General features: G+C 35.8%; 1 protein-coding gene across 2 annotated transcripts in view; it reads right to left on the bottom strand.

Annotated features, from left to right (window-relative positions):
• The window catches only part of Plxdc2 (plexin domain containing 2), a 403,601-nt gene that overhangs the window by 178,186 nt on the left and 202,593 nt on the right, over positions 1–22,822 (bottom strand). For both annotated transcript variants that reach the window (XM_076572690.1, XM_076572691.1), the window contains one exon: positions 8,780–8,849. In XM_076572690.1, the coding sequence (XP_076428805.1) occupies positions 8,780–8,849 (70 nt within the window). The remainder of the gene's footprint in view (positions 1–8,779; positions 8,850–22,822) is intronic.

The raw sequence follows: 22,822 nt of genomic DNA on the forward strand, positions 1-22,822 counted from the left end.
CGGCTGTTAAGAGGGAGAATCATTCTTCTCCAGGGGTGAGAGCTCTTCTTCCCCTTAATAGGCTGTCAATCCCAAGTGGTCAGCCCTAATACATAACAAAGGAGCAACACTAAAGGAGCAAATGAGTCTCTATTTATGTATTTATAGTATATGCATACACATATAAATGTGTATATATGTATATATGGATAATAAATAATAAGAGGCCAAGAAACTGGTAGAGAGTGGGAGAGACATATTGAGTTAGAAAGAGGACAGGGAGGCAACAACTGATGTAATATAGTACTCATGTCAAATTCTCAAAGTAAATATTAAAACTACTTAGCAAACAAAAATATGTAGAAAAAGAAGTACTTTTTAATGCAATTTTTCATTTTTTAAATAATTTCTGAGCCTTACATCACTCAGGATAGTCTTCCCAGGTTCATGGTTAGAAAACAGTTTTTTGTTAATGCTGTAACAGTCTCTCCTGTATCACATAAACTCGTAGGCACCTAGTACTGCAGTGGAAATGGCCCCACAAACTGGTCATCTGGTTACCTGGTGCATGCGTAAAGAGACTGGAGGACAGAGATAATACACATTGTCCCAAAGTCTTCAGTCTAGTCTCCTGATTACCCAGTGGAATCTGTCACACATTCTTTTGGCCATTATTTGACTGGATCTGGTCCTGCCATTTAACTTCTGGAACTGGCTCAACTCTACAGGTTGACCCCGACTCGGTAGTCAGATCTATAGCTAGCGGCTACAGCAGCTTCCCTGGCTTCCTTTGGTCAGTAACTTCACCCCTATAGATTCAATCTACATTTCTGTTGGCTACTCTGAATGTCGAGTCTTATTCTGTAAACTACTGTTACACACACACACACACACAAACACACACACACACACACACACCTGCACAGTTATATATGTACACACAGTCACACATAGTCATACACAATCACACACAAAATTATATACACTTTCACATAACAATCATATACACATACATACACACTCTCTCTCTAGCACACAAAGTCACACACACACACACACACATACACACACACACACACAGGGAAAGGGATATCTATTTACTGTTGATGTGTAGTGGATGATCTTAGAGAGTTAAAGTCAATAATTAAGGTTTATATTTATAATTAAAATAACCCATGTTTGCCTCAGCCAGGGCTAGTCAGTAAGTGGACCCTGGCAGATTCCTGCCAGTAAAGCTAGCACACTTGGTGAATTTATTGTTATTCAATCAATTCTGACATTGTGGAAGGACACAAATGTGTTTGTCTAGGTTTCTGACATAGTGTTCCCAGGACACCAATTATAAGACATTTCTTCCATTATTTTTTGCCTTCAGTAGAAACTTAAATTTCACCACTTCCTCTGGCTTAACTGGAAATTTTCCCATAGCCCTCAGGCAAGGCAGATCAGCAATGTAATGGGAGGCTAACACAATGATCACACTAGTGTTAGCCAACACAATTATTAGACTTATTATTTCTATATGCCTGAGATCTTGGACTATAGAGGTTGAAATAAGGGCTTAATTTTAAATACCATTTACATTCTAGCTACTAGTTTTTTGTTATTTCAGAAAAGCCATTAAAAAAATAAAGATAGCATTGGAATAATGGACATACACAGAAACTCCAAGCCCAAAGCCAATGCCTCATGGGCAATGTAATTCAAAGTTTTATATTGAGAGTTCAGTCTTCCATAGATCTTTGAGTCATATTGTGAAGAAGAAAATGAATCTCAAGATTAATAAAGGCATTTGTGATGTGGCCAATGGAGACCCATTCCATGGCTTTACTATAGCTGACTGTGACTGGTGACTTACCTGCAAAGTTCCTGTCACAGTCTCAATTCTCTTATTTGTCGAACTTGGAATTATTACAGAAACAAAATGTTTCTGATGAAAGAAAATGGAAAGAAATATTTTTAATTGGTTTATTATCAATTCCCACAATTACTTAAGAAAAGCAAGGATATGTAGTTTAAAAAAAATTAGAGCAAATACACAGTTTTTACCTCAAAAGAAATATAAATAGTTTATTCTGGGAGCCAGATATGAGGGACTATTGCCCTGAAATACAAATATTTTATTTATCCCCCAAATATCATGTTTTGATATGGTAACTGCTTCATAAAATTGACAGTTACAGAACAAAGGAAGTTATAAATCAAGAGAATTTTCAAATACATTGGTAGCAAACGTCAGAAATGTCAGCAAACTCAGGAAACCTCTACTATATAGGCTTGAGATGGTATCTGAGAGCACTCTCACTTTTGGGTCCTTAGGATCTATATTTTAAAATGACTTACTTAATTGTCACAGGATATCAGGTCACACATAAGGTGGAAAATGAATAGCTATCTACAAAGTCAAAGTTAAACCCAAAAAAAATTAATGCCCAACATTCCTGCTCTCCACAGTCAATCAATGCCATAGAATGCTTAACACTGGTGTGCTTTTTCTCCTCTGGGAACCATGGTTCACAGAGCAAAGAATAGTAGAAGAAGAAGAATGATATATGTGACTACCTGATATATTAATTCCTAATACACACTGGTGATCTATGATACCAGAGTTAAGATCCAGGGACTACAACATTGCCAAATTTTTGAATTTCCTAGTCATAATCCCAGTGTGGCAGAATGTCTCCATAGATAGTCATTGGAACTAATTTTTGATCTGTACTCAGAGATGATAAAAATAACTGTTAGAGTGGATAACCCAAGCTAGCCATATAACCATATTTTTCTGTCTTGAATGGATAAGCCCACTTAAGCTGGCCTTTAAAATGTTAGACATTCCCATGAGTTAAGTTCCTGATTCCCTCTTGAGTTCCCTTGTGTGCATTGTGGAGGGGAAGCTAAGAAACAATGGCATTGTAGAAAACAGTAGATGAACCTTGCAGATAAATACTATAAAAAGAAAAGTCTACAAGTAAAAATTACAGTAATAATATATACTATTTACATTATGTTTTCTATGAAATATCTATCAGTAACATTAATTAAATCTTTACAAAAATTGTTAATTAGCAGATGACTTTATTGTCTTCTTTTATGCATTAGGAAACTGAACTAAGAGAGAGTAGGCAATTTACTGAGGATGTAACCATCTTGCCAATGAGCCTAACCGCCCTGGATCAAAGGTATATCTTAACCGAGATGCCAGACTGGCTTCTTCAAGAAAATGAAGTTCATTTCCTGGCTTTGATATGTAGTGAGTGGATTCTTTCTGATTCACTGGAAGTGGTCAGGATCTGTCAGCTTGGACTATTAAAAAATCCTTCATTTTCCAGCACTGGACAGTGTCATGTGCAGCACTTTACTGATTAAATGTAGTTATTTTGACTCTCTTTGCAACTGGGTGATGCATGTATGCATTTGTGTGATAGCATTATTTAACTGGCTTGTGGCTGCCTTGGCATGAGAATATTGCTGCCAGTATTTCTCATAAATCCCAGATCACAGGACACAGAGGTGCTTTGCAGAGATGAAAGTTCCTACGTGCACTTAAACTCTGGAGACAGGCCGTCTCTTATGAGGTTGCTAGGGTAATGGATGACAATGAGCATGTGTACTCTATTTTTTATCCAGTCATCCATCTCAGGGGATCACCCCCATCCCTCTCTGTCTTCCATTCATGACTTGTCCCCTCAATGCTCATAATTCCTCTCTGTGATAGTTTTAAGTACCCATCTTCATTCTACCCTTACCTCTGCCTTTGGTAGTTTTCTTGCTTATTATCCTACAGAGTTAGCTGTAGCTCTCAGGGGCATCACCTTCCTAGATCTTTCACTGCTCTAAACACCTGACTATTCCCCACCTCAGGAAGCCAGAGCTAATGGAACACATGTGTTCAGAGCAGAAACAAAGATGCTCAAGAATGTATGATTCAAACCACCACAGGGAAAAGAAATGTAGTAATGTTGCTGAATCTGCTGCTGCTGCTGCTGCTGCTGCTGCCACTAGATGGTTTCGGGGAAGAGTAAATGACCCAAGACAGCTGATAAAATGAGCTTATGGATGTTTGCAGGTACATCTTGGTGAATCACTCAGATACACTTTGAACAGAATCCTATTTGTCTGTCTGTCCTGACATCCATGAGACTTAAGCTTGTTACTTTAAATTGTCAATCCAGAATGGAAGGATTTGTTTCTGCTCAACATCTGTGGCTTGACTGTCTTCCACTAATGCACAGATGACTGTGTGCTTGTTACCTCTGCTGTGAATAATTACTTAAAAATATATAATAACTCCATTCTTCACAAGTTTGGGATGGTTTGTGGATGCATCACAACCTGTTTTTGAAGTTTTATCTTTGAAACAATGTGGGGTAGTGTTTATAAATCATTGTGAGCCAAAACTAATCCTCTCTCTTTCCTAAAAGCCTTTTATTCCTGTTACTAACCAAGTGTCTTGAAAACCCATGAAATGTAGTAGGTAGCTAGCCTAAGGTCATGGGAGGAGCAAATACCCAGTACAATGAAATATTATTTGGAACTAAGTTTAAAATACTGCTATTTGAAATCCAGAAGACAAAAGGGTGAAAAATTTAGTAATATACTTCATGAAAATCAAACGATGACAATAGATATTACCTTAGTTTTAATATGTATTATGAAGGACCTTAAATACGTAAAAATGACTGTTGACTTGACATAGAAGAAAACTCATTTGAATTTAATACTTCATGACTCAAAGACTAAGAGTTGTAGTTTGATTGACAGGGGCATGAATAGTCAATGAAGGAAGGGTAGAAGGGGGATTTGCATTTCACTTTTTTGTTGCTTTTTTATCATTCACATATCATTTTTCACATGTAAAAATTCATTATGTAATGGTAATTTTATATTTAATAGTTATCATATGGCAACTGAAGGAAATATAATTTCAAAAATTTTACAGTTATCAAAATGAAATGGCAATCAGAAATTCACATAGCAACAGAATATGGCAAATACTTCATACATTCAAAGTAGGCAACAAGCATTTCACATTAGCTTCTTGATGTACTTCATCTTTGATCACTAACTGCATGTGGAAATGCTCACAGTTGCATACACATTGACACCTGTTCACACAGTTAAGTTTTGTTTCTGAATCATGACAACTTCTTCTCTATCACTCACATTTCCATCCCCAATTCTTCATAATCACATGGACCCATGCTGGTTTCTGATTAAAATGCCTTTGCTATTGATGGCCTCAGAAAGTAACAATAAAAATTCCAAACAACATGTAAAATATCAGATTAGCAACCCAGTAGCAAATTAGGATATATATACACACATATATATGAAATAAAACAAGCAATGAAATGCAAGCCACAGGACTTTGCTGAGCCATTAACGGACATGCTCTTGATGATGAACTGCATGGAGGACTAGTTTTGAGATATGTGAAATATTTGCATACTAAAGTATGTTTTAAATAGAAAGATGAATAAATGCGTTCAGATTTTGCTGTCAGTGAACCAGAAAATAAGATGGTATTTTAAATTCATTTTTGACATTATTTGTATGGATGATTGAAGCTTTTGAATATTAAAATGTTCAATAACCAAAGACCATTTTATAGTTATAAATAAAAGCCTGGTATTTAGTTTAATTTTAAAATTTAAAGTAGAAATGAAGTTTATTTGCGATGACACATAAATATATACATGTACATAACACAAAGATTTGCCACAATGAATTATGTATTTGTCTGTATTTTAAAATCAGTTTCTGAATTGAAATTGTATTGTATAAGAGCAATATGGGGTACTATATTGTGTGTGTATGTGCATATGCATGTGTTTGTGTGTGTGTGTGTGTGTGTGTGTGTGTGTGTGTGTGTGTGTGTGTGTGTGTATAGAGGGTGGTTAAGAAAGCATGGGAAAAAAACAAAATAGGTGAGGTAATTATTAGGAAGTGTAGTTCAAAGCTTTTGCTTTATTTGTTTATACAGCTTGTATTCACCATGAAAACATTCTACTTTGTTTTTCCTATGTTGATATAGAAATAGGATCTAACAGAATTCTGAGACACAATCAAGGATAATTGATAGTCAATAGGATGGAAGCTGATGTCCCTACTTAAAAATCCTTGGCCCTCACCTGGTAGTAATGGCCTGAGATCAAGGTTTTAAACTTAATTGCAGTTTCTATTCTCTTCTGAGCCTTCTATGGTGAGTAGCCTATTTAAGATGTGCAATGACCCTGGATACTGGTCACATTGTCTTTTAGTTTGTAAGGTCTCCTCATTCTCAAAGGTGTACCAGAGTCTGTGGTTCAGATCTCCAAACTCATAGCTTTTTTCACTGCATTTTCATGGAGTCTTTTGACTGAAAGCTTTCTAACCACAAGGATTAAAAATTCACTTCCCCTATTCTGGATCAGAAATTATAGCTACAAAAAAAAAAAAAATAGAAACTCTGCCATCTTGGGCTAGCGAGATGGCTCAGTGAGTAAAAGAGCTTGTTGCCATGCCAGATGACCAGAGTTCTGTCCTGGAGATTCACAGAGTGAAGGACAGCCTGCTCCTTCAATTTGTCCTTTGAGCCCCCTACATACTCTGTAGTACATATGCATGCCTGCATGTGTGCATATATATGTACTCTCATTTAATTAATTTAAGAATAAGCTTAATACCAAGACTGGAGATGAATTTCTAATGGTCTTATTAAATTAAAAAAAAAAAAAGGAGCCAACTATAAGGGTGAACGCCTTAGAGAGATCCAGGAAACAGGGAAAGCCACCAGCCAACCTTACCTCACCAACTCTGCATCTTACTTCCTGTCTATCCACACCTTTATTTCCTTGCTGTTCAGCCCTCTCATTGGCGATTTTAGCCCAGCTACCTCACTTCCTTGACACTGTCTGTCTGTACAGACCTCCAGGTCTCTATGGTTGGTACTGGGATTAAAGGTGTGTGTCACCACACTTGGCTCTGTTCCCTAGAATGGCCTTGAACACACAGAGACCCCACCTGCTAAGTGATCATATTAAGGGCGTGTGCTGTCTCATTTCTTGTTTACTTAAAATGGCTGGCCTTTCCCCCCTGAACTTCAGGCAAGCTTTATTAAAGCACAAATAAAATATTACCATATTTCTCCATTTTTTTTGTCTAATAAAAATAAAAAAATAAAAAGTTATAACTAATATAAGAAAAACTATATACAATAAGCAAAATAACTATATACAATATATACAAGCAATAAATAGATCAACAATGTCTAGTGCATAAAATATTCTATTATCTATCCTATTTTGGTGAGTCCAAAATGTACCTAATTCACTATCTATCCTAACTTGCATTATCAACAGAAAACTATTTTATGATATCTTTCAAACTTATATACTTTACACCTCTTACTGGCTTTCTTTTCTGAATTTCTTAACGAGGAAAATTGTTACTACAACTGTCTAATCTTCAACTCCCTCAGAGACCCAAGAAGGAAATAATATTACCTGGTAAAACAGGGAGTGCAGTTTTAATTAATATAAGCCTCTCTGTGTTTACTTGGGTCTGAGAGGCTGCGGACCGGGTGGGACACAGGAAAGTTTCCAACTACACAAGACTACTACAATAATTATATTATTATTATTTATAATATCACATCATTATATAACATATTATCCATATCATTGTATTATTGCATAACTTGTTATATAATACACTATTATAGTGCTATATAATTTCATAATATATAATGAAATACAATATTAACATTTAAAGAGAGAAAAATATGCTAATTCCTCTACCACCGCTCCTCCTCCTCCCCTGCCTCCCACTATCAGATCAGACTAGATCTATTCTGGAAAACCCAAGGTTAGCAAGATTCTGCTCAAGCTCCTGGTTTAAAGTCCCCACATCATTCTTTTCGAACCCATTCGGTATAAGCCACAGGCTATGACTACACTAAGCACTCGATGTTCTGGACTATCTTTTCTCTTTCCACTTTTTACTCATTGCTTCTTTGCCTTATAAAATCCTACCCACTTATAGGTCAGCTCCAAAGGTTGGTTCTTTTCTAAATTGTTCTTGTGCTGCTCAACAGAAATCATCTCCTTTTGAGTAACTTCCTCCTCCTTGAGCATTTCTGATCACTGTTTGTGCATATCACTTCCCTTTCTGTGCCTTAGTTGAGATGATGATCTCAGCCAAGAACCACAGTCTGTCCTCCCTTCCACAAGGCCTATTACTGGGTCTGGGTCAGAACTGCTTGAATGAACGGGCAGTACAAAAGCAGTCAAGCTACATGTTTATTTGGAAAATTTTAATGAGAATTTGTTTGCAGTGTGAATATATTGGTCAGCATCTGAATTATCTTGGTGAGGCCTCTGATTTAAGTTTGATTTAAGCAAGGTACAGAGATTTATATATCAACTTTACTATTATAGCTTAATTAAACAAAAAGAGTGTCTTTGAAATAATGCTTTTACAAAGAGGATAGGTATCATTGAAGATACTGTGTTTTTTTTTTAAACAGGTATTTTTAAAAAATGGTACTTTGAAGCACTAAGCATGATATAGCCATCTTCTCGGGTTGGTTACTATGCACTACATTAAGCTAGATCTTAATTAATAGAAGCCCAATCACTGACATGAGTTTTTAAGTTTACTTGAGACAGGGGTCTACATTTTAATTACAGTGTGTATATATATTGTGCACATGATTTCTTAATAAATTTCATCCATCCTGTAAGACAAGACACATTAAAAAGAAAAACTTTAGTGAAATTGTAGATTTTTTTTTTAGGTGAATACATAGAAAACAACTTACCCCCAGTTGCCACAGTGATTTCACGTAGAAAATGACCATAAAATGGAAAATCGAAGGACAGGTTCACTCTCTGTAAGAAACAACACCGAAAAAAGAAAAAAAATCAATAATGTGAAGAATGGTATATGTAAACTAGAAAGCTTTTCAATTAAAGCTAAATGATGTTTCTCCTTTACTCAATTGGTATTGCAGTTGACCTTAAAAACTAAGTGTTGGATGGCACTAAAGAACATATTTTTCGCAATTACATTTCTGAAGCAAATGAAAAGAATAAAATTAGGTTATTATGGTCTATTAGCCTCCTTTTCTTTTTACAAAGAGTGTCTGGAAATTTAAATTCTAAATAAAGTTATTTTCTCTCAGTCCTTACCACTGTTATTTTATCATTTGCCAAGATCTTTCTGTCATTTGATGAGTAAGATATTTGGGAATAGTTTGTTTTTTTTTTTTTACCAGTTGATTAAAAACCAGTAGATTGAAAAACAAAGATAGTGCTTTTTACACTATTATGGCTTTGTTTATTGTTTTTATGTAAATCTAAAATAAAAAAAAATGACTGATGGAAGATGATGTCATGGACCTGTAGATGCAGATGTTAAGGCATCCTCATGTTCGTTTATTGCAGTGAGCTATGCAGACATAGCATATCGTGTTTATTTGAAAAGCACATAGTTGCAGGATGAGCAGTAGCTACTGCAGAGTTACTTCGATTTGGTACAGGGGAAATTGGATAGATTCAGGTAGAAGGTTCAAAAGTCTTACATTTTTTGCCTTCCAAAAGGAGCCTAGGTCATCAACAATATACATTAGTGTTAAACCAAATATACCCATGCAATTTAATATGTTAATTGAAATTGCATGGGTATATTTGGTATACAAGACTAGTAAAATACGACAGAATAGCTTTTGTATGCCTAAAGCATTATGAGTCAAAACACAAGAACATGCAACACATAACACAATGACCTAAAATTAATAATTTATCTGTCTATCTGTCTGTCATATATGTATGTATATATTTCATCTATCTATGTATATATACATATATGCATTTATTTGTATTCAAAGGCAAGTTAATTAGCCTGGGTTAAAGTTCAACAGCATTTGCAGACTTTACACAAGGGCTATTACGTTAAAATCCAACCATATCTACATTCCATTTCTATGAATCTACAAATTAAAATGCAGAAGAGTATATCTATTGGAATTTAGTTCTCTCCAATTTTGCAAATGATTGCCTTTTCATATCCTTCAGAGATTTCTAATGACTTATTTGGCACGAAGTTAATCATTCAGAATCTACAGTGACTTTCAATTAGTTTTTCTTTCCGTTCTCTTGAAACCCACATTTTCTTAAAATGTTTTTCATCACGTTTATTTTATGTTAACAGTAAAATAAAAATGCTTTTACTGTGCCACTTGGAATGAGTGGCCATTGATAACACTAAAATGAAAGCAATAATACTAAACTGATGTGTCTGAAAGATGTCAAAAATAATCTGATGAGGGTAATTATCATAATGGACAGAATACCACCATTCTAATGTCTTCCCATGATCATTAGTAATGCTACATCCTCACTACCATTTCACTTTAAATACTTGTCACTAACAAACCTAGTTTTAACCAAGGATGAAAGAGAATCACATGATATATGTTTTCTCAGACACTGCAGGTATTTAAATATGTTTTGAGTTAGACTATGGTGCACAAATAACACACAAGCTAAAGAACCTTAAATAGGCATTGAAAGAAAACTTAAGAATCCATCATCTTCAGGAAACACATCTGTGTTTGAACCACTTCCCTACTAAAATGGCCATCTTATAAACTTATCACCATGGCATTCCCTACCCCTTACAATAGCAATGTGGATAGCACTGCTAAATGTATACATTCTCTTGAGTCACTGCTGAGAACTCCCCCCTACACACACACACACACACACACACACACACACACACACACACACACATGCACGCACACATGCACACACACACACATTTCTTTACAGATCCTTGGGTCCAGTACTCCTTGAAGCTACTGTCTAGCATCACTTTATTACCTTGTTCTAAAATCCTTTAGTCTGCAGTCTTTTGTCCCTGAGAATAACAGAAATACTTATGAATCACACTTAAGGCCTAACCATAATTAGAACGTGTTACTGGACAGCTCTGTACCTTATAGTCCTCATGCCAGCCATAAACTGCAGCTTCTGGTTCTTTACACCCAATACTCTTAGCTTCTGGCTCCTGTCTTACATGATACATGAACCTTCCTTAGTCACGGTTTCTATATATTCTTTCAAGTGTTACTCTAGTTTGAGTTGTGCCTCCAAGTCAACACACATCTAATGACTGAGGAAAATTCATAACAGAAAACAAAACATAAAAACTTCATGTGCAAGAGACTGCATATACATGCCCAAATGTATATGTAATGTGTATGATGGGGTATGGGGGCTGCATGTATGATTCATGGGCATGTTCCCGTATGACGGTAGACATGCACAAAAAGATCAGAGGTGTGTGTAGAAGGTTCTCGTTTTCTACTTTGTTAGAGGTGGGGCCTCTTTTCTTTTGTTGTTTGCTTTCATGCATGACAGACTAGGTGGCCCAAAATGTACAGGGATTATCCACTCTGCCTTCCATCTTGTACCAGGATTGAAGATTACAATGGCTTTGTATGGGCTTAGGGATTTCGTTTCATATTCTCATGACTCTGCAGAAAGAACTTCATGGACTAATCTATTTCTCCAGCCTAGATAGAATCTTTGTTTGGAGGGTGATCTTGGAAGATACATGCTGAGAGATACAGGGATATTGTGTGAAAAATAGTATAAGACAGGGGACATGTGATGCATCACTGTGTAAAGTTTCTGCTACACAAGCATAAAGATCTGAGTTTGGATACTGAGTACCCCACAGCAAGCTGGGCATTAACCCCAGAGGTAGGATCTGGAAAAAGTATATTCTGGGAAACTTGCAATCCAGACAATCCAGTCCCAAACAGTGAGTTCCAGGTTCAGTGAGAATCCCTGTCTCAGAAGATAAGATAGAGAAGCAATTGAGGGAAAAAGGCTGATGTTAACACCTGGCATCCACATGCACCTACACAGGTGAATACACTCACACATACACATATGGACACATGCATATGCAACCATATGTAACAGACACACACATGAAAGACAAAAACCAAGAATGACTGGGTACTACACAGGATACACTACACTGTAGTCCATAAACACAAAAGAACAGATAATCCAATTTACAATGTTCAAGTAATCTGAACAGTTTCTGTCAGTAAGCTCTTTGAAACACTGGGGAACATGCCTGAATATCACTGGAGGGCAGGAAGCGGTACATTCTTCCAGCAACTCATTCTCTGTATTGACTCAGGTTGCTCAACTGCCTTCCACCTTGCACCATGCCTCAGGCAGAAAGAAGAGATATCACTCGAGGTAGGAAGTTATTCATATGTAAGAAACAACCCTCCATCAGTGGCCGGTAAAGAATCAACAAGGGCCACTAAGAGGGGATTTCAGAGTTCAGTCATTGCTTCTTAGCTCAGGTTTGTCCTCCCAGAATAAATCACTCATCAGTCTCAATATCTAGATGTACAAACTGAATGGCTTTACATGGTCTTATTTTACAACCACTTCAGTGTGAAAACTACTCAGGGTCAGAGTGGTTAAGTATGGCTCAGGGAGGAAACTAAGACTTTGAACCTAGGTTGGATTACAGAGGCAATGATTTCAAATACTGAGATACAAAGACAAAATTAAGAAAATAATTAGTATCTCACCTAAATGAGTGTTATAGTAAAATATCATTATAAACAATTAAGCACTAGAATTTTATTAAGTGCCTTCAAGTCAAATGATTATTCAACATAATTGCCCATAACTAATTAGATTATTATTTTTCCCAGGATGATACATATAAAAGAGATGCAGGCAAGGAAAAGGAGTTGTATTTGTTCATGTTTTCACTATTCATTCATCCTCTTGTATGAAACAGGCAGCCAGGACAGTGAGGGAGGTTCAAAGTCTCCTTAGTGATGGGGAGAGTATCATTGAAGGATCCATAATAGAACCATATGGAGGAAAAGTATCATGTAAAAGTAGCATTTGAGCCTAAGTTCATGGAACCAAAATTGACTTTTTAGACAGGAAATACCTTAAGTTCTTCACAAGGACCTTAAGGTAAAACCCAAAGCTTTGAAACTGCAAGAGGAAACCACATGAGAAACCTATCAAGACAGGCAATAACTTTCTGAATAGAACTTTTGTTGACCCAAAGATAATAGCAAGAACTGACCCATGGGACTGCAGCATACTACAAAATCTCTGTACAGCAAAGGAAACAATGACCACAGTGAAGAAGAGATGGCCTATAGAGTAGAAGAAAATCCTTAGCACTGATTCATCCTACTGACACTTAGTATCTAGAATATATGAAGACCCCAAAACATTAAAAATCAGGAGTAATCCAATTAATAAATGGGAAAATGAACTGAAAAGATACTTTTTATATAAAGAATTCAAAGTTAATAAATACATAAAAACACATCCAACAATTTAGAGAAATTCACCTAAAACCCTGATATTCCATTTCACCCCAGTCCAAGTGGCTGTCATTGAGAAACACAAATAATGAAACAATCAGAAGTTGGTGAGGATGTGGTAGGAAAAGGGACATATGGTCTAGCTATATCACTCCTGGGTGTATACCTGAAGGAACCTAAAGGCAACACACCACAGAGTTCTTCACATACCTATGTTTACCATAGAATCATTCTGAAGAGCCAAATTACAGAATCAGTCTAGGTAGCTATCAGTGAATAAATGGACAAAGAAAATGTTGCACTCATACAGAATGGAGGGCTATTGAGCTGTTAAATAGAACTCAATCATATTATGTGCAGGAAAATGGTTGGAAAATGGTAGATATCATTATGTAAGTAAAACACTAGACTCAGAAAGGCAGATACAATACGTTTTCTTCATATGTGAAATCTGGAAGAAAATAAGAATGCATAAGGGAAAATAAGAGAAAACAAACAAACAAACAAACAACAGGCCCCATGGGGGAGAAATTTTAATGTTGAGTAATAAGAGAAATAGATACAGTCCAAAACACTTTATATATGTGTCTGAGATTGGTATAAAGAGACCCAGTTTTGGGGGCATGAGGGATGGCTCAGCAGTTAAGACCACTTTTTGTCCTTCCAGAGGACATGGGTTTGATTTGCAACACACATATGGCAGCTTATAACCTTCTGTAACTCTAGTCTGATGGGATCCAATAATTTCTGAACCCGGTGTGCACTCCATATGGACATGCTACACAGATATACATGCAGACAAAACGGCCATACATATAAAATAAATAAATAAAAGTTTTAATAATAGCCATTGTACAGTTAATACATTCTAATTTAAAAGAATCTCAATGCCTGAACTACAGAACAGCAACTGTAGCATATACAGTAATACAGAGGGACTCTTTACTATTGGATGTGAAAACTGGAGATATAGACTAGGGTGACAGTGTGGATTTCTGGCTGGAAGAGTGGAAAGCCACAGGAGCACTAACTAAGCTGATGAAAGCAGGAGGAAAGGTCATGTGTGTTAGCTGTAAGAACATGTGTTGTCACTAATTAGTCATGCATCCTTTAACTATGCAGTAAACATTAATTAAATGTTGTCCCTAACTGTCTAGGAATGCTTCTGTACCCAAAAGGTTAAGGGAACCCCGAGCATCATCAAAAATTATAAACCATAGCAACAACAACAAAAAAAATCACACAGAAACTGGTAGAGTAAATCTAACCTTAGACTTTCTACTATCCCAGGAAATATTTAATGTTAAAGGAAAAAATGATTAAGGAAAATGACTGTGTGAAGTCTCAACTAATGGATTAGTAGCATGAGCAAAACACAAAGGAATATGGCAAAGTATAGCATATAGAAGGTTCTCAGTTTGACCCCCACCATTAACCAGAAGTTCTAAAACTCAGAACCAAATAAATAAATAAATAAATAAATAAATAAATAAATAAATAAATAAAAGGTATAAGTAACATAATAAAAGCAATTAAATGTGGTAACTGTCTTAGTTTTGTGGAAAGGTGGGGAAGAGAGAATTTTCTAGATAAGCAAATGAATCATTGGTCTCATGATAGAAGACAATTCTGGAAGCATGCTTTGAAGAGCTGGTAGAATTATGAGGCCGGATAATTGGATATGAATTGAGGGCAGCTATATCTATCTGTGACTATGGCTTTCAAAATCACACAGCATGTTCTAAACACATATTCTCTCAAAAGTTTCCTTTTTTAAATGTTATTTAAAATTTTATCCTTTTTAATTATGTGTACATGTGTGGGTCTGTGAATTGGTATACACACATGAGTGCTGGTACCTGCCCATAACAGAGGAATCTGATCCCCATGAACCACCTAATGTGGGTGCTGATAATAAAACTCTGTGCTCTTAACCAATGAGCCATCTCTCCAACCCTATCTCTTGAAATTTCTGTTGACAGTTAAATCAGGCATGTTCAGAGTCATAGATACAGACTGATGTCTGACATTCCATAGATAGTTTCTTGATACTTTTGTATATTTTAGACTATTTATTATCATCTATGCTGTGGTCCTTGTAGTAATCCCAACATTACAACTAGTTACAAACAGTTGCAACTAAAATATCTCTTTTCCTCATTTAACTTGTCTATTCCTCAGTAGTTTCATGACAGCAATTTCAGTAGTCAATGCTGTGTATGTGAACTCTTGAAGACAGAAGCCTGCTCATTAGCTTTTTGACACATCACAAGGCATATATTTTCAAACTTCTTTTGTTAAAACTTTCTTTTTAAACCTTTATCATTCTTTACTAATTTTTGAGTATAATAACTTGGCAATGAAGCTGTGGGTCCCATTTATAATTCCCAGAACCATGTTTTACAGAAACACCATTAAAACAAACTGCTGTTTGTTTTAGGATAGGTCCTCCTTGTTTTGGTGATAATTCGACACTTGTCCAGTCCCCTGGGTCTTTTTATTTTCTGTTTATTAGGCACAAAACTGCTGAAAGCAGCTTAAAAGAGGAAAATTGGAAGTAACTAAAGTTTTAATAATTGCTGATCTCATAAGACCATAATAACAAAGGATCTAAAAACTGTATGTTCAAGAATGAACTGAATTTTCATCAGGTTTTATACATGGATTTTCAAATTCTACCTTTAATCATTCAAATTTATTTGAGGGACACATATTTAGCTATTGAACATGTCAGCATGGAGGAATATCATTAATATGATTATTGGCATGGGAGAATTTATTTTAATCTTATGTTATCAAATAAAATCTTGATCACACTGTTTCAGGTGAGTGGTGTATAATTAAGATTGAACTATGTGCAATAACCCAATTTAGTACAATGTTGTTTTATTTACTCAGATGTTTCTAGCAAAAGTTGCTTATTTTTAGGAAATGTTGGGTTTCTAGCAAGTAAACATGATTTAATGAACATTGGATAAGCATGATTGATTTGATTTGGTGTGGTCTGTTTCTGCAAGATGCACATAGCAAGGGAACAATTTTGTTGATACAGAACAAGGCACATAAAGTGCTTTCCCTGGCAGATGGCAGCAGCATTGATCCTTGACTAATCAGAAGGCTTGTCTTTTACAGTCTTCATTCAGTGAGACTTCGTTTTTGAACTTTGTGCCATTCTTTTCTAGTTATCGAACATTCTAGCAGGATTTTGTAATGGTTGACACCTGGAGTGACATGTCATCTTGTAGGGTTAGTGGCTGTCTTAGTTACGATTTCTGTTGCTGTGATGAAACAACATGATCAAGAGCAAGTTGGTGACAAAAGGATTTATTTGGCTTTATTTGACATCGTCTTGGGTTGGTGGCTGTCATAGTTAGAGTCTCTATTGCTGTGATGAAACAACATCACCAAGAGCAAGTTGGGAAAGAAAGGGTTTATTTGGCTTATACTTCCACATCACCATCTACCATTAAAGGAAGTCAGGACAGGAACTCAAACAGGGTAGGAACCTAGAGGCAGGAGCTGATACAGAGGCCATAGAGGGCTGTTACTGACTTGCACATTATGGCTTGCTTAGCTTACTTTCTTATAGAACACAGGACCTCTAGTCCAGGGATGGAACAACCCACCATGGCCTGGACCCTCCCCCATCAGTCACTAATTAAAAAAATACCATAGGGCAAGATCTTATGGAGGAATTTTCTCAGTTGAGGTTCCCTCCTTTCAGATAATTCTAGCTTGTGTCAAGTTGACATAAAACTAGCCAGCACAGTGGTTTTATGATTTCATAAACATTTAACCTTAATGTAAAGACTATTCTTGAAAGGGTGATTCAAGGGATCAAATGATTAAATATTGCCTAAATCTATATAAGCACTGAGTTAATAATGGTTAACAATGATTTATGTTCATGAATGTGTCTAGCACACCAATAGTTCTCTAAAATTAGTTTCCTAAATAAAAATTGTCCTCATTTACTTCTTGATAAACTGCAGAAAATTATTGAATTATGTATCCTTTCAATATTTGAACATGCTATCAAGTGCTTTCATAAGAAAGAATTAAGACAATTAAGGGAAATTGTTTTTTAGTAGAGTTGATGTCAGGACTCCAGGTAATATTTCTGAGCAATATCACAATGCACTCATCTGGCTGCTTTGAATAAACATAAGTACTGTATTTACAGGGGTTAGAAGAATGGGATTAACATTTAATTTGACAGACATGCTAAGTGTTTATCTGTACTTAAAGAGGATGAATGTAAAATTTAGTAAGTAAAAATGTGATGATAAGCAAAAAAAACTTTTTATTTACAAAAAGAATTATAGTAATTTTGCAGTGAAGAAAGAAATTATCACGAGCCTCCATCAGCAGGTATTGATGTTGACATCCAAGGAAATACACTGTCTTCATGCATGGCATTATCTGTTTTTTTTTTTCCACAGAAATAGAATGCTTAAGTCTATGTAATTACAAATACTTGAGATTTACTCTTACAGAACTAGAGACTGGACAGTGTCAGGTCAAGCTCAGGTGTGGAAAGAAACTTCTTGATAAATCATCTCATGGATAAGACATCTAAGGAGCATCTAAGAGTAGCAGCAAGGGGTGGGTCAAACTTATTTTTAGAACATATTTTTTTTTCTCTCACAACTGTGAGATAATAATATCAGCCAATCCCTGAGGGCAGGGTTATCAAGACCTTATTGGCTCTTACTGGACACCCTGTTCAGCTTTGCTTTAGGGGATTAAGATTTAAACCTACCAATTGAGCCATGTCAATGCACCTCCTAATATGATGCACATGGAAAGACAAAGTTCTAATATCGTTGCATTCTTGCTAGAGGAAGACATCTTCAATTAACCATGAGGAAATTTCAAGCTCATAAAAGAAAACAAGAAAGAAAAAAAGAAAGAAAGAAAGAAGGAAGGAAGGAAGGAAGGAAGGAAGGAAGGAAGGAAGGAAGGAAGGAAATGGTCATTAAAAAGATGTGGGGGAATAAATGCAACTTAAGTCCTACATGGGGCCAGCATGGGACCAAGGGTGATAGATGATGATGTACAATTAATGAAATGAGAACAAGATATATAGATTAATTAAAGGTATGGGACCAATGTAATTAACTACATGTTATTATTTTAAAGGCAGTTTTATAGGACAGGGAAAAAGCTATGTGGGAACTCTAAGAAAATTTTACAGGTTTTTAGAAGTCTGAAATTATCTCAGCTCTGAACACTGTAAAGAAGTCATGAATTGAAACTGTCAGAATGTAGTGGGACTATCATTTCAAAGCACAGGGGTTTGACTCAAAAACTCTGTCTTGACAATTACATCTTTTGTTTATACTAGTGATTGTATCACTTCAAAACTAGTGATAACCTCGAAGCCTAAACATTGTCAGACTTTCCTGTTTCTTCAGACATAAAAAATTTCATTGTGTCTAATGGAGAGGCTTGCTGTCTGTGGGTCAGCCAGAGCCCAGGACAGACATTTCTAGATGTTTGCTAAACAATAGAATAGAAATGGAGTGTAGAGTTCAGGATGTTCTGGGGCCAAGTGACATAGCCAAATGTAACATTTTTAATTTTTTTTAAATTTTCTTCAAAATGTAGGAATAAATGTGACACATATTTACAATACTAAGACGAAGTAAAATAAATTTGAAACTCTGAAAGTGACAGAGAGCACTCTTCTCAGACCAAAACTGTTTGACTAACTGTGGGAGAAGCACTGAACTTCTGTCTTCACACTAAATGACCTCCTTATCCTAATTTGAAATTTTATTCTCCCCTTCCCCATACTGAGAAATAAGATGCTTCTATTGCTTATCATTAGAGGTAGATTCAGAAATTGAGTCTCTAAACTTTCATTCAGTTTATTTTTTAAATTTCTTCATATTATTTTCCTCTCGCATGAGGTTACAGAAATGCATTTACCTACAGTGAAGTATTATAAATTTAAGCATGTCCTTATATTGTATAAGAATGTTCCAGTCATCTACAGCCACAGACAACATCTATACACTTAACTCAACTTTCTCTGTAATCTCCATACAGTGACTGCGCAGCCTAAGGACACATTTCTCAGAATGTATCCACTTTACTCAGTGATTCTTGACTGTACAACTGAATGAGTAGGAAAACATCAAATGACAGGTTTCTACAACAGAAAAGTGTTAAAGAGACAATAGAATATCGAGATATGTGTATGTACAAATACCAGTAATGCAAACGTCTTTTGATTTAACATAGATTCTGCTTCCAAGCAACAAATAATCCTCACACAATCTAAAATGAAATAATGTAGCAGGACAAATAATTAACAAGACTTATTCCATGTAGGATTTGCAAAAACTGGATATTTTAACCAATTCTCACATTTTGGGAGGAGTCAACAGGACATGGATTGTGAATCCAATGGCTGAGATCATTAGAAACCTAATTAAAGGATCAAAATGTTCATGTAAGGGAGCTAGTCAATATGCAGACACACAGACCTGGGAACTGGCTAGTCTTTTGACAACTACACTCCATCAATGCAATTGATTTTCAGAGTTAGACATTCTATCCTCTCCAGCATTTTTGTTGGTAACAAACTAATGTTTAATTAACCCTGCATATGGAGCGACACTCATCAAGGGAGATTCATAAACTTGAAAGTGCAATATGAGCAGATGTACTGGCTCCTTAGAATTAGAGATTAAGGAAACTATCACCACATCTTGTTTTCCCTAACTCATTGGTATGTCCATAATGCTCTAAATTGGAGAAGACTTTGCAGGCAAGTCTCTACAAGTATTGTACTTCACTTAGGTGTATATTTGTTGGTCTCCACTGAACATACTCTCTGTACCATGTCTCCATCTCTAAAACCCAAACAACAATAAACATGAAAAATCTAAATTCTCACAAACCGTAAGAAGTTCCTGAAATCAGCAAGCTACACAGGGCCCAAGGTTATGCAAGCACTAAACAACAGCTGAGTTGGCTGGAGGTAGGTAGAAGAAACCCACTGACCTATCTAGATGCCTGAGAGTTATGCAGAGAATTGAGGGCTCCAGCTTTCATGAGTTGTCACTCATGCTGGATACCCTTATGGTAATACAGCTACCTTGAGTTGTCCATGGTTCGGAAAATAACTGCCCAACCAAACTCTTCAAAGTAATACAACAAATTACTTAGATAATCCAGTACATTAGTCCATTGGATTGTCAAATTGGAATTTCATCAAATCCTTAACTCAGATCTGGATTCAGCAATGGTAGCTAAAGTCGTGCAGTTCCCACAAATGCCCAGTACTGTTGGTATTGTCTCTGATTTCATTTTGGATTGGGAGGTTCTATGTAACATACGTAGTATTTGAAACTCTGAATCCATTGCTGAGAGGAAACTTTGACAAGTGTAAAACAGGATAAAATGACAAGCAGACTGATTTCTGGATAACATCACCTCAGTGTATTTATGTGGTTGAAGTTATATTCCCTAAAATTTTCTACTGGGAGTATTTAAGTGCTGACTTGGGAGAGCCTGTTTCTGACTGAGTATACCAGGGAACATGGATGACTCAGTCCTTTGGCATCACTGATGCTCACACAGCAGGGCAACCGAACATTCCTGTGAGTTTAGAGATATCATTCCTACTATTTAGAGCTCCACAATGCCCTTCCTATCTTCAGTAGATTCCAATATTCCCTTCAGAAAATAGAGCTCCCAATTTCCAGCCATTGGGAAATAACTGTTTTAAAGTTAAATATTTGCATACTAAATATCACTATTAATGTAGAAGACACCCTTAACATTGGGTCAGGTACTATTTTAAGCATAGTACAAGTGTTACATCATTGAATCTTAGTGACAAGCTTAGAATTTCAATGCTATCATTATTCCCATTTAATAAATTAAGAAAAGATAAACATCACATTCATGGTCACACTAGTTACTGACAGACTGCATACTCAGATCCAAACTAACTGGTCCTAAGCCCCTGGCTCATCATTTCATCAAGCTGTTTCCCAGCTCATATTCAAAGGTTTGAAATGCAGTAGTTGAAGTTCATCAGAAGGTTTAAATAATTCAAAACTTGATTATGGGTTAAAAATTAAATTTAGACCAAGTTCAACTTTAGCTCTTAATCTTCTCTTTTAAAGAGATAAACTTATATTTGTAAATAATTTTAAATTAAATTTACAGAAGAATACAAAGAGATTGTCTCTGATTTTATGAAGATTTTTAAATTTTAAATTTATACTACTTTTGCTAATGTATTGATTTTCAAAGCTGTGGTATTTGATGCTTGTCATCAGTGTAAAGAGTAACCCCAACCTGAGCTGCAGAGAAAGCTCAGTGAGTAAAGGTGCTTGATAGCTAGACTATTGACCTGAGTTAGACCTCTGGGACTAACATGGTAAAAGGAAAAGAGATATTTATGCAACCTGTCTTCTGATCTCTGTATGTATGAACACACACACTCACACACACACACACACACACACACACACACACACACACACACACACCACTTAAACAAATACAATAGAAAAAGACCTCTGCCACAGACAATACCCAACCCATACGGGAAGTTCAGCCCATGTCAAAGCAGTACTTACTTCTCTTTCTTAGGACCTAAGTTGTTTTCTTGACACCCACATCCAGTGGCTCACAACCATCTGTATTTCTGTTTATAGGGGATCAGAGGTCCTCTTCAGGCCTCCATGGACATCTATACACAAGTGGTTTACATACATATACTCAGGCATACACATAAAATAAACATAAATAAATATTATTTTAAAAAATACAGTGTTTGAGTTTATATTTCAGGAAAACACATATAAGTACTCAACTGCTGAGCCATATCTTCATAATATCAAACATAATTTTTAAGACAAATTCTTACTTTGAAAAGCAAAGATTGTTTTTTAAATACATAAAATTGGTCATGGTGAATTTCACTGGGTTCCTGTCTTACAGGCTTTCTATCTATAGCTCCTTCTGGTCTAGTTGGATTTCTACACTCAGAAAAAGCAGCAAGAGTAACTGAATGACTAGTAACATACTTCTCCTTAGTTGTTGACAAAAGTTTACTAAAGTCAGTGATTATGGTGGGTCAACACTACTCTAATTATATTAGTTTTGTGGAAGGGAATGATTCCAGGTCATTATTTTTGATTAAATGTCATCAAGTTGTCAGAGAAATCATGGAGGAAAATTAAAAATCTAAAACAATCACCAGATTAAAAAAAACCACCTAGATTCATTACAAACCTTACCCACATTAAAATAGAGCAAAATGACCAAAGAACAGTGCTCCTAGCAATCCATTCTGCTGGTGTTTTTCATTCCAAGAATCAACACTCCCATCAATAAAAGGAGAAAAGAAAAATTAAGGCAAAGTGTTTATTTGAGACAAAGGTACATTACAATTGTCCAGTAAAAGTAGGCACAATGGGATAATGGTGTACAGATGTAACAGTTTTG

Source organism: Peromyscus maniculatus, chromosome 5, assembly GCF_049852395.1.
Source record: "Peromyscus maniculatus bairdii isolate BWxNUB_F1_BW_parent chromosome 5, HU_Pman_BW_mat_3.1, whole genome shotgun sequence".
NCBI lineage: Eukaryota > Metazoa > Chordata > Mammalia > Rodentia > Cricetidae > Peromyscus > Peromyscus maniculatus.